General features: G+C 49.6%; 3 protein-coding genes across 3 annotated transcripts; 1 reads left to right on the forward strand and 2 right to left on the reverse strand.

Annotated features, from left to right (window-relative positions):
- Positions 1–428, reverse strand: BO83DRAFT_374066 (uncharacterized protein). The gene has a single exon (XM_025530106.1). The coding sequence runs from the start codon at positions 365–367 to the stop codon at positions 197–199; it is 171 nt and encodes a 56-aa protein (XP_025393236.1). The 5' UTR covers positions 368–428; the 3' UTR covers positions 1–196.
- A 238-nt stretch (positions 429–666) lies between these two features.
- sha1 (putative calmodulin-binding protein Sha1) lies at positions 667–3935 on the reverse strand. The gene is made up of 2 exons (XM_025528940.1): positions 1150–3935; positions 667–1099 (listed from the first exon to the last, which is right to left on the reverse strand). Exons 1-2 carry the CDS (start codon positions 3752–3754, stop codon positions 762–764), a joined length of 2943 nt encoding a protein of 980 aa, XP_025393237.1. The 5' UTR covers positions 3755–3935; the 3' UTR covers positions 667–761.
- Positions 3936–5841: 1906 nt separating this feature from the next.
- Positions 5842–11807, forward strand: BO83DRAFT_394729 (uncharacterized protein; the record flags this gene model as incomplete). Its single annotated transcript, XM_025533031.1, has 7 exons — positions 5842–5890; positions 5951–6150; positions 6211–6663; positions 6788–7898; positions 10690–10961; positions 11026–11455; positions 11512–11807. The coding sequence occupies 7 exons, from the start codon at positions 5842–5844 to the stop codon at positions 11805–11807; spliced, it is 2811 nt and encodes a 936-aa protein (XP_025393238.1).
- Positions 11808–11813: the final 6 nt, after the last annotated feature.

Here is an 11813-nt window from a genome sequence, read left to right on the forward strand (position 1 = left end):
TAACTATTGTAGTTAGTATGATGTATATCGTTGCAGACTTTGTCGTCATGATCGCTGGTTATCTTGTTCTGGCTTTCTTCTTCTTCAATCTTCACCATAATGCATATAACGCTTAACGCATACATAATTTCCTATGTACATAAGACAGATTACTATCAAACTAACCCATTAACTACCTTTGCTCTTAGTTACAAACTTACAACAAATAACTTAGCAAGGGGCATAGGTAGTTAGGATATAGTTGGGTCAATAGGTAGTGACTTGGTTGGGTATATATGACAAAAGCAAGTAAGTACTTTGCTTCGGACAGTAGTTGTGATATGATCGGTACTATCAACCCCCTACTATGCTCCATGTACATAATCATGTTGGATAATGATCTCATCATCGTATCTGTAGTTCTTTATTTGCTTCCTTTATTAGTTGTCCTGGGAGATAGATAAGGCTTCTTAGTGGGAGGTGTGTGGTTGGGTGTTGGGTGTTGGATGCTTATGTGTAACAAGTAACTATCATAGATGGTGTTTAGGTACTAGTTGGATGATGATCTGGCTGGAGGGCTATGATGCGAGGGGGCAGGGGATGTTACGTAGCGACTAAGTGTCTTTCACTATTTGGGGGGTGATGCTGCGTGATTGGAATTATGAATTATGAATTATTGTCTGAATACACAAACTAAACGGTAGTGCTGCACTTGGACCTTCTGAGCTGTAGAAACCATCTGGATGGTGTAACAATCCCTATCCCCATATGGTGACTCGCGTTCATAGATATTGGTTGTCCTCGTAGGCATATGCAGCAACTACTCGACCATGCTGTTGAGCTCGAGTCAGCCTCCACCACCGCACAATCACCGCCTTCGCCCAGAGGATTCGGTTTTGTGTTCGTACAACTGCAGCGCATTGTCTGGCAATATCCCTTGCGATGACTCGGCGCTTATCATTTCGACGCGTCAGGATCCGTCGCCATGCTGTCTGGAGTACTGTCGCAGCTCGCGCGCGCTTCGTAGCTGGCAGAAGCCGCGAACAGAGAAACGCGAGTGCTCCAATTGTAAAGTCGCTGTCGACGACATGAGTCTTTGAAGAGGGAGACACGAGTTTGGCTGGTCTATGTTAGTCGCTATGGAAGGAGTAATGTCATTGGTAAACTCACCGAATTCTGCACTGCATCCCAATGCCCGCAGACGCGATTCTAGAGATGCTGTTCTGCTATGATCCTCGGCATGCTCCACGAGATATCCGTCGTATTCGTCAACAATACTTTCGTATACCTTGCCATCGCTGAAGCTCGTGCTCAGGTTGTCAACCGATACGCCCTTGAGATGTGCAAGGGTAGATGCCCATTGCTTGAGCAGCAAGGTTGGTTCGTCGCTCTCATCATTCCCGCTCAATGGCATGCCATCCTCACCAGCCTGAAAAGCAACTTTCTGCCTCAGTCTTTCAATCTCCTTTTTGACGTCCCCCCAGTCTACTAGCCCAGCAAGGCCCCATGTGCTGACCAGCTTCCACAACAACGCAATGGTCTTCTCGCGGTGTCCATCGACGATATCTTCTGCGCGTATGTCTTTCGCGAGCTTCCTTGTCTCTTGGGCATAAGCCAGCGCATTCAAGGCAATTTGAATGTTAAAAAGCTTTACCGTGCGGCTCCTGCATGGGAACTTCAGATGACTCGAAAGCGGCAAACTTCCGTTCGACACTTCACCGGATGAGGTTGAAGGATAGAATAACAATTCCACAATCCTTGTCAACCTCACACCGTCCCGAAGATCTACAGCAAGGTTGCCAACCCGGTAGTCATATTCTTCCAATGGATGCTGCTCATAACTCAATTCGCAGTCCAAGTGGCTCAATGCTTTGATGATGTCCCCGCACGATGGCAGCAAGAACCGACCCAGTGCCTGGAGCACCGCACTAGAGGACTTGACAGGTGATGAAGAGAGGAAAAGGCGTCGCGGAACGGCTGTCCCATGGCCCATTCTCGCTTTGTCCAGAAGGACAACCATCATCATGCTTCGAAGAACAGTCCGACGGTATGCCTGGCCAGCTGCACCGCCATTCTCTCCGGCAGCGATCTTTTCTTGAGGGTCAATATCCTGGTTTCGTAACAAGAATGCATCCAGGAATCCTTCCAACTTTCGTTTCATCGCCCTGTCATTATCCGAGGCATCGTCTCCATGAACCAACTTAGAGGTGGGTATCGTCCTTCCAATGATTGCTTCCACCGCGGCTCGCAATGCTCGCAGGTCGTAGGTCTTGATCCAAATATCCAAGAACTTCCGTTTCAAGCCCAGATCGTTGTGAAGACGGCTACTGCGCGTGAGCACGTCTTTTGGTATACTCAAAGCGCCGTATAACAATGATGCTTGAAGACGTTTGTGGAGGTGTGCGAAAGATGCTCCCTGGTACAAGGTGAGGAGCTCATGTCGAAGCATGGCGTGGCTGTCGATTTCTGGCTCCTCATAAGTACATTGGAACATTTCATTGACCAACTGTGTTATTGCCACCTCCTGGTGCGAGAGCCAATTCTCTTCGTACAGTGCCGGGTTTGTGATGTTGTCTGAGATAAGTGGACAATCCTTCGCAATAGGCTTCGTGTTGTTACGCGATGTAGTCGATTTGGATACTATGCTTGTTTTTGATGGCCTCTGTGACGTGGATAGATTTGAGGTTCGTATAGAAGCGTTTCGGTTGTAGTCTGATGTCAAACTTGGCTTCATGGTGCTATTGTGTTCAGACTTGTTCTGTCGTGCTTTAGTGGTGTTTTGGCTGTTGCTCAGTACATTGCTCCTCTGCTGAGTGTTGCTCGTCTTGGTAGATAGAGGCTTGGATGTAGGCTTTGCAGAGGCATTTGTAGCACCAGCTCTTCTAGCTGCCATCTGAGGAGCATTTAGGCGGTTTCCCAAATCCTCCTTGGCTTTCAGGGCCTGATGTATTTTCTTGCCTTCAGCGATAACTGTTCCTGGAGGCACATTTTCCTTTCCGCCGTTCTTCCCGGCAATGTCGTGGTGTATGCAGGACTCCTGTATTACTTTAGAGCTTGGCTTCAATGGAGCCCGTTGAGCAGACGATGCGAGAGATCGTTTGGCTTGTCGCTTCTTAGAAATCTGTGACTCCAAGCTGTTGACTTGAGTATCTTCATTGATACACTTGTCCAAATTGTCCGACTTGGGCGGGCTGAAGAGACCCATAAATACACTGGCCACTGTACCGTCATCCGGGGGAATATAAACCGTGTTACGGCGTACATCCGTCTTCAGGCTATTTTTTGCCTTCTCCTGACCATCTGCTCCATTGATGCGCATCAAAAGCGCGTTGTTTTTCTCTGTGTCCATTCTCTTACTTGTTGACTTGTGAGCTAATACTTCTTGACGCGACTGCGTGTCTGGGCTTGGACCGAAGCTGATTTTGGGGCGAAATCTCTGAGCTGGCTGCGCAAGTAAAGATGTTTTGCGGCTCGTGGTCGGTGCTGCTATGCTCGAATCCCGCTTCGGCTTGTATGCGGGCTGTGCAGCTTTCTCTCCATGGTCTTCGTGAATAGCAAAGGATGTGCCTGTCTTGGTTCTTCGTCTGGGCTTGGCCCCTGTGAGAACAGACTGTTTGGCTTCGGTCGTGAACTCGATGTTAGCAGTATCGTCCCAGCTGCCCAGACTATCTTCCCACATGCTGTCGGACGAGCTTCTGTTGCTGCCCCGGCTGAAGAATGAAGTGCTCGTCTTTGAAGGGCAAGGGGTCGTGGCTTCGTACAGAAAGCCGGACATATTGAGAATAATGTAAGGAGAATCCTTTTAAAGTAGTCTTGATGTTCAGGCAGTGCCTCTATTCCATGGAGATAATTCGTAAATAATTATCCTGACTTCTGTATGGCGTGTCAGGTTCAATTGTCGGTTGGGAGCTAATATTCAGTTGACATTAGAAGTAGAGGAAGGCCTTCAAGTTATATGATGGGATGACCTGTCAAGCTTCGGGGGCGAGATCGAGGCTAAATCATAGAAAGTTCGGTCGAGGATGGGTCTGAGGTATGGAGACGCGATGTTGACGATCCGTTGCCCGTGCAACGGGAAGGGGGTTGACACCTTAGGCAGCCATCGTGGATGGCAAATCGAGACACCCTCAATCACAGTTGCTCCTGCCTGGCCAAGGTCATTGAACATCCTTCACTAGGTGACTCGCTGTGGGTGCTACTTAACGTAGTCCTCCACATTCTTCAAGGTCCGATGCGACCACTGACTACTTTTCTAGAATATTAATTTAGTCTCTTTTAGGTTAGATGTCGATCACATACAAAGGCCTAACGGTGTCCACTGAGGAGTAATTAAATAAATTGTTGCTGCACGAACAGCATCCCCTCGTATTCGTTTAACATCCCCATGTACAGAGTAGTAGATATTAAATCTATGAAGCATTACAACAATCCCGATGGCGAAGAGAGCGAAATTGATAGTGCAAGGAGACGTAAAGCTGCATGTAACTGCTTACGCCACAGCAAAATTGCCCCCTGTATGCTGTAGGGTCCGACCAGGATCCTCATTAGGCACGGCGCATGTGCAGATGGCAAGGAGACATGGAAGTTGAAAAGATATATGTGGCAATGTGCAGTAGGCTGCAGTGAGAGACGAATTTGCCGCCCCTGGCTTACCTTGTCATTTTCTCTCGAGATCCAGTGCCAGTCTGTAGTGATGATGAATAGGCGTGTCTGTCGTTGAAAAGTAATGAGCCACTTGAAACAACCTCAATGCAGCATCAATAAATCCTATGCCAATGTTTGAGTTCTTGGTATTAGCCATCAAGAGCCGTGCTCCAAGGCTGCCTCAAATCCGAGCAACATGAAACAAGCCGTTTGAATGTGTACCCCGAGGTAATAATGGTGACATCCGAGATGCCACGCGGGCTCCAACATATGCTCGCTGCTGAAACCTCGGTCTGCCGTAGTTCACAAGACGTCAGTTCCACCCAAGTTTTGGTTGATGAGGGGAAAAGTCAAAGCACAGACTTGCGATCATCCCCTCGCAAACTAACTTGTGTGATCCCCGTTTGAGTCCGTTGAGAAAGCCTGGGGGGTGTAACCCATCGCGAGCGCTCACTGGATGGAAAAAGAGATTAGCAGTGCCCTGTAGGAATGAATCGGCCAGATCGAATCGAGCTGATTGATTCGCACAAGGGGAAAAAGGAAGCCCACCGAAACGGTGGGGAGGGGGGCGCCTATTCTTAGTTAGGAATTTCTGGTTTGCAGGTTAAGAGAAAAAGGAAACGGACAAGGCCGGGCGGTCGTCGGAGCAGCGCCAGCTCCGATTCGAGCAGAAAAAGAGAAAGCGCAGGCAATCCAGTTCCCCAGACACACACATGGTCTGATCTTCAACGTGGCCGCTGCACAGGCACCTTCGTTCGGGCTTTCTCCTTGTTCTTCAACCCAGAGTGTCTCCATCTGCCAGGGGTAGATTGCTATGTATATCCTGCGCCGGCCTTAATCCCGCTTACTATAACTCCTCTTGCGTATCCACTCGCCCTCCCTTACAACCCGCCGCGCCTCGGATTTCAACAACTAGTCAACTTGCTTTAGCCTTTAGCTCGTCGCCCTTCTTCCCCCCCGTTCCCATTCGATACTACTGACTCGCTCCTCCACTTCATTGCCCTCTCCTTGAGTCGACTTTCCCACGCGCCCCATTGGACTGTCGCGGAGATGGGTTTGCGATAATTCGCAACTGAACGCGCTTGAATCTTACACCTGTCTCAACTTCATTGCTCGACTTTCCCGCCTTGATCCTTGTTTCCTCTTCCTAGCCTTACAGCATCCGTGTTACTCCCCGACTCCTCTCTCATCACCACCATTACGGAATGTTCACTGGTCATGGAATCGCTCGTCTATGAGAACTCGCCTTTGGCGGACTACCTCCAGGGTGAGTTATCCCGGTTCATATGTTGGGGAAATTACAAAGTCTTATCTGGTCATACGTCAGGGGAAGGCGAACACGACCCAAACTGGCCTGTCAAGGAGACAGACCATAGCGATGATTTCTCCGACTCTACGGCTGCGGATTTTGCCCCACGAGGAGTTTCGAAATTCCAGGAGCGTATTCGGAATAAACTACCCAAGCCCCTTGACCGGAAAGTCTCGCGACAGCGGGCAGCTCTGGGTCGACTCTATGATGTTTGCACGGTATGAACACCCCACCTATTGCCTTGGTTGTGATTGTTACTAACGAACCTCTCTGACCAGTCTGCTCTGAACTCTCGCGTTGGACGAAGCGACAACGAAAGATTCCTGGAACAGTTCGGCTATGTCATCGTTGCGTCTCAGCTGCTGAACGAACACTCTGCGCCCTCTTACACATCAGCTGCAGATGTGATGTCTACGGCTCTTCCAGCAGACCTTCCGTCTATCTCCACCACGTTTGGCATACAAGGTGCTGTTGTCACGGCCTCGACTTCTTTCTCCGTAGCTTGGTTGTTACATTGGAGCCGGTCTCGAACCTCGTCTGGTCTTAACCCTCGGAAAGTCGGAGTTTTGTTGGTTCTCGTGCCTGTAATTGGGGTTCTGTTTTATGCGTTCGCCAAGCGACAGTGGCTTAAATATTTGCGTCATCAAGCTGTTGACGCAGCTGTGACTTTTATCAGCAACGCTCAAGGGTTTGACTCTGCCGCTTCCGCATCGGTTGTATTCATACAGGAAGTTGAGCTGGTCTCAAGAGGCTACCGCATGTAAGTTGCTCTGACTTCTAGCTTAGCTGACAAAGATCACTAATCCATCGAGTAGAAGCACACCGTTGCCCCCAGTAAGCCGACTCGAAGATCAGACGCAAACGCGACGATGTCTGAGACTGCGCCGAACTGTGTCGGAGTCGTTCTATCTCATGCTAGGCCAGTACATCCGGGCCCAACATACCCTACGCCCACTTACCGATGCCGCCAACCTCGCCAAGTATTACGATATCTACGATATATCAGAGGAGGAGCTTATGGAGGCCCAGGCAGCGTTCGATGAGCGAGCCACCGAAGATCAGTACTCTCTACGCGCCCTTCGCACACTTTTCGGAAGGCTTTACATCGTGAGAAAGAGCATCCTCTGTTGTCTTCTCGCGCTCGGCGCGGATGGCGGCGGGTCCGATATTGCTAGATGGACCACGGCAGTTGAGCAGATGCGGGACCTGGCCCATGTGACCGGCGAGAACATCCACAAGATGACCAACATCCTCAACGAGGACGATCGTAAGTACCACTCCTCAACAGAATCCATGCCAGAGCTAATCATCGTGCCAGGTGATGTCATCCCCCCTTCTCCGCTACCAACAGCTTCGCCCAACAAGGACAATCTCCGTGCACAATACCGAAATATCAATTCGCTCTCCCAGGGAATTCGTGCGCTTCACGCAAAGATGCACATCCTCAAGGAGGCATCTAGCTCTAATCTCGAGCGACCGGATGCTGGTGAATTCGAGGCGAGCCTCATGCCTCAGTATGAATCGATTGGAGCGGACATTAGAAGCCTTCTCCAGGAGTGGGAGTCGGGCAAATCCGCATTGATGAGTAGTTTGGAAAAACCCGCAAATCCGGAATTTTCGCGACCCTCGAGCTTTTTGAAAACACCCCTGTCACCCACACCCAGCCTTGGGGGCTCCACTGCAGTCGAGGGCAGCCCTGCAGACGCCCTTCGAGCGTTGACTGGCGAAACCACAGATCCCAGCATCGTTCATACACTAGATGATGAGGAGGAAATTTTTGAAGCTGTAGCTCTTCCGGCTCGGAACAAGAGGATGTCATTAACCCGAGAAGAACGAATCGCGCGAGTCAAGGAAGATAGAGCACGACAAGCAGCCGCTCGGGAGCGCACTGATGCCAATACAAACATGCTCAAGGAGCTAGAAATGGTAATCAAGCAACGACCTCGTACCACGATAGCTGCGAAACGTGTCACAAGCATCTGATTCCGCCAACATTCGACGGCATTCTTCCAACCCTATCCCTCTACCGCCACCTCGATACCCGAATTCCTTTTCCCTTCCTCCTCCCCGCATATTATCACCTAAGCTTCACTCTACCTCGAGCTGGAAGCCGACTCTTCCTAGCAACCTTTGCAGATTGATACCCAGAAATGTATAGAGCGGTCCGGTGTCAGCGGCGTTAAGGCAGTTTTGCATTCTATCTCAGCCCGGTTACTTATTATTACCTCTTTCCCCTGGCGGACACCCTTGGGCCTTACAATCGTTGATACTGTATATCATGTACTTTTTTCTTGACTCGTCCGTTCGTCTTCCTGTATACTCACTATGCTTGCCGAAGCAAAGCTGGCGGCTTTCGCTTGATCTCGTTTGTTCTGTATCATCAGCCTTGTGTACATATCCTACATTCTAGCGTAATTATTGATATCGAGACAGTATTCAATTATGTCTGAAGAATGATGTCTTGCTCCGTTGATTGAGGTGTATTTGATGGTATAGATTGTGTGATTTGCGTAGTACCACTGAAGGAACCTCAATCTTCGGTTACTATGGCCCGAATGTAAGTCGGCCAATTCTTTGCAATCCACTTGTATCAATTCATAACCAAAATCTTAACAGAACCTCATGCACTGCTTTCCGCCTCCTGCAGACGGCGATATTCCCCTTTCACGATATCCCGAAGCTCGGATTTCAGCGATGGCGCAGACGGCTGCCACCCCAGCAACTGACGAGCACGACTGGCCCGACATCGTACATTCAGCCCCCAACTAGCAGCCTCATAGCCTGCCCATTTCCGAGCGTCCTCGAAGCCAAAAGCCTCCTCTTCGGCGTTTGGGATGAATCCTTCCGTTACACAAATCTGTCCAATTGAACGGGCCAGCTCACCCCAGCAATGCTCCCCATTCTCACTGAGGTAGTATGCCTCCGGACCCCAAAGCCCATCATCTTGTTTTGAAAGGGCCTTTTCGAAAAGAATGACATATAAACTAGTCAGATCTTGAATGTGAATATCGGTCGCGAATGAAAGGCCCCGGCCGATGATGGGAACTTTCTGGCGTTGGATGGTCAGTTTGGCTAGCTCGTATATCTGTCTGCTGCGTTGGGAGCAGGGCCCTCGGCCACGACCTAAGACATAGCAGCCACTTAGTTATCTCCATTCTATTACATGTTGGTCGTTATTGAAGCCTACCGTAAACAGTCACCGGGGATACGATAGCAGTCTTCAGGACACCTGGACGCACCGATCCAGCCTCCAACACCGCTTTATCCACATCTCGGTGGAACGCATGGTCAGGAAAGTTTATAATCTCGTGGATATCTTGCACATCATCATAGATCTTCTCGCCTTTCTCCCCATATACCTCGTTCTCAGTGTCTGAGAACGAGAAGATCCCGGCACCACTGGTATGCAACCAATAGACAGGGCGTTCTTCGGTATGCCCTTCCAGCGCACCCTGAGCTATTGCCTTGGCTGCTCCAAGGTGGTCAGCAGCATCAGCTGTGTCTTTTAGGCCGGTGATGTCAGCGGGTACTCTTCCCTTATGATGGATACTATGTGACAATGAATGGATGCGTCCACTAACGGATGATGATATCGGCCCTAGCACTTTCTGCTGCCAGCGTCTCTGAAGTATCAAGATCGCCTTGGATAATCTCGACAGTAGGATATTGTGCCTTGATCTTCTGCCCACTATCGCGGCTTCGGACCAGTAAGCGGTAGTGCAGGTCTGGGTACTTGGATACAAGTACTGATAGAAGGTCACCGCCGATGTAGCCGCTGGCTCCTGTTCTGTTGCTTGTGTGAGCTTTTCTTGCGATGTGTATACTACGAAAGTGCCTTGGCTTTTAGATGAGCAACTGACATGAATACTGCGGTCATATTCAGGATAGGTTTGCGTTTGAATGTTACTCCACTGTCACTATAGGAAGGAGAAAATGGATCGTTCGGACAAGTTAACACCTGATCCTAATATTTATACTGATTCTATGGCTCAGTAATTCGTAAGGCATGTACTATTACCCTCTGAGTTGTTCGAATGCCTGTCATCATCTCCATACTGATTGCATTTGTAATCCAGCCATTACCGCGGAAGAGGACTGTCATGAGGAATTCATATTCCGCTTTCTCCACTTGTCCCTCACTCGAGACCAATTGAATATTCATATGTTGACTGCTCATCTGCATTTCCCTGGTCATATTGCAGGGCTAGTAACTATAGCATGATCCTAGTAGTTGTGACGTGATGCATTGCTGAGTTATCATTGTATTTGACTCTTAGCGGCTACGGAGTTTAGTAGTGTGTTTAGTGGTCAGTCCTACGCCGATATCATTGTCATTGTTAAACATCATTCTCTAGTCAAGTGTTACCTGCGACCTAAAGGCACTGGGTTGGGTTATTCGAATGCGCACAATAAGAGTCTGGTATGCTTGGATGAACAGCGCACGCACTGTTTCAGTACTGCCTGCCTAGCAGAAAGCATACTTCACCACCCTGTAGGCCTCTGGCTACACAGAAATAACTTCCCATACTCCATAGAGATAACTATTTCAGTTGCAGGATTAGTCACAAGTGGTAGTGACGCTTCTTTGTGACGGGTGCGGTATAGCCCAGCCTCAGGCAGCACCAGACTAACCCCAAAGGGTGATATCAGCCTAAGGAATGACGCGACTGGGACGCGTGCCTCCCCACTAATGAAACCCTCGAACGCGAATTCGCTGCACTTTCAGGTCCCTCAATAAATTCACCCCAACCTGAAAGACACGCCGCTATCCTTCCTACGCACTCAATTCCTTCTGTCAGTTCTTTACGACTTTCAATTCTTCACGATCCTGCTTTCACCTGCTAACCACTACCTACTTATCTCAGCCTCTCCTCATCTTCCTCTTCTCCTTCTCATTAGCTTCTCACCGTACTCACATACCATCACATCAAAAGTGAGCGTCACAAGCTGCAAACTGGTTCAAGATTGTATGCTAACAACTTTTTCAGTGCTTGAAGCTCGCCTAGAACAAGCCAGTCTCCTGAAGCGCGTAAGTAACGTTCGATCATACTGTTGCATGACATTGCTTGATTGCTGACATACGGTTTCTTCAGGTCGTCGACGCCATCAAGGACCTGGTCCAAGACTGCAACTTCGACTGCAATGACTCCGGTATCTCACTTCAGGCCATGGACAACTCCCATGTCGCTCTTGTCTCCATGATGCTCAAGGCCGAGGGATTCTCCCCCTACCGTTGCGACCGTAACATTGCCCTCGGTATCAACCTGGTCTCCCTGACCAAGGTCCTGCGTGCCGCCCAAAACGAAGACATTCTCACTCTCAAGGCTGAGGACTCTCCCGATGCCGTCAACCTGATGTTCGAGAGTGCCGAGACGGATAGACTTAGCGAGTATGATATCAAGTTGATGGACATTGACCAGGAGCACCTGGCCATCCCGGAGACAGAGTACGCTGCTACGGTAGAGATGCCGGCAGCAGAGTTCCAGCGTATCTGCAGGGATCTGAATGCTCTCTCTGAGTCCGGTATGTTGTTCTTTCCATTGGCAATGGGTTTGATTCGCGACTAATTCCTCTCCCAGTTGTCATTGAGGCCACGAAGGAGGGTGTCAAGTTCTCCTGCCAGGGTGACATTGGCAGTGGCTCCGTCACCGTCCGTCAGCACACCAACGTCGAGAACCCCGCACAGAACGTCTCCATCTCCCTCACCGAACCCGTCGCCCTCACTTTCTCTCTCAAGTACCTCGTCAACTTCTGCAAGGCTACCAACCTGTCGAACAAGGTCACCCTGTGCCTGTCGCAGGAGGTGCCGCTCCTCGTTGAGTATGGCCTTGGTAGCGGTCATCTGAGATTTTACCTGGCTCCCAAGGTACGATGATTCCTC

The sequence above is a fragment of the Aspergillus eucalypticola genome, assembly GCF_003184535.1.
Source record: "Aspergillus eucalypticola CBS 122712 chromosome Unknown BO83scaffold_1, whole genome shotgun sequence".
Lineage (NCBI taxonomy): Eukaryota > Fungi > Ascomycota > Eurotiomycetes > Eurotiales > Aspergillaceae > Aspergillus > Aspergillus eucalypticola.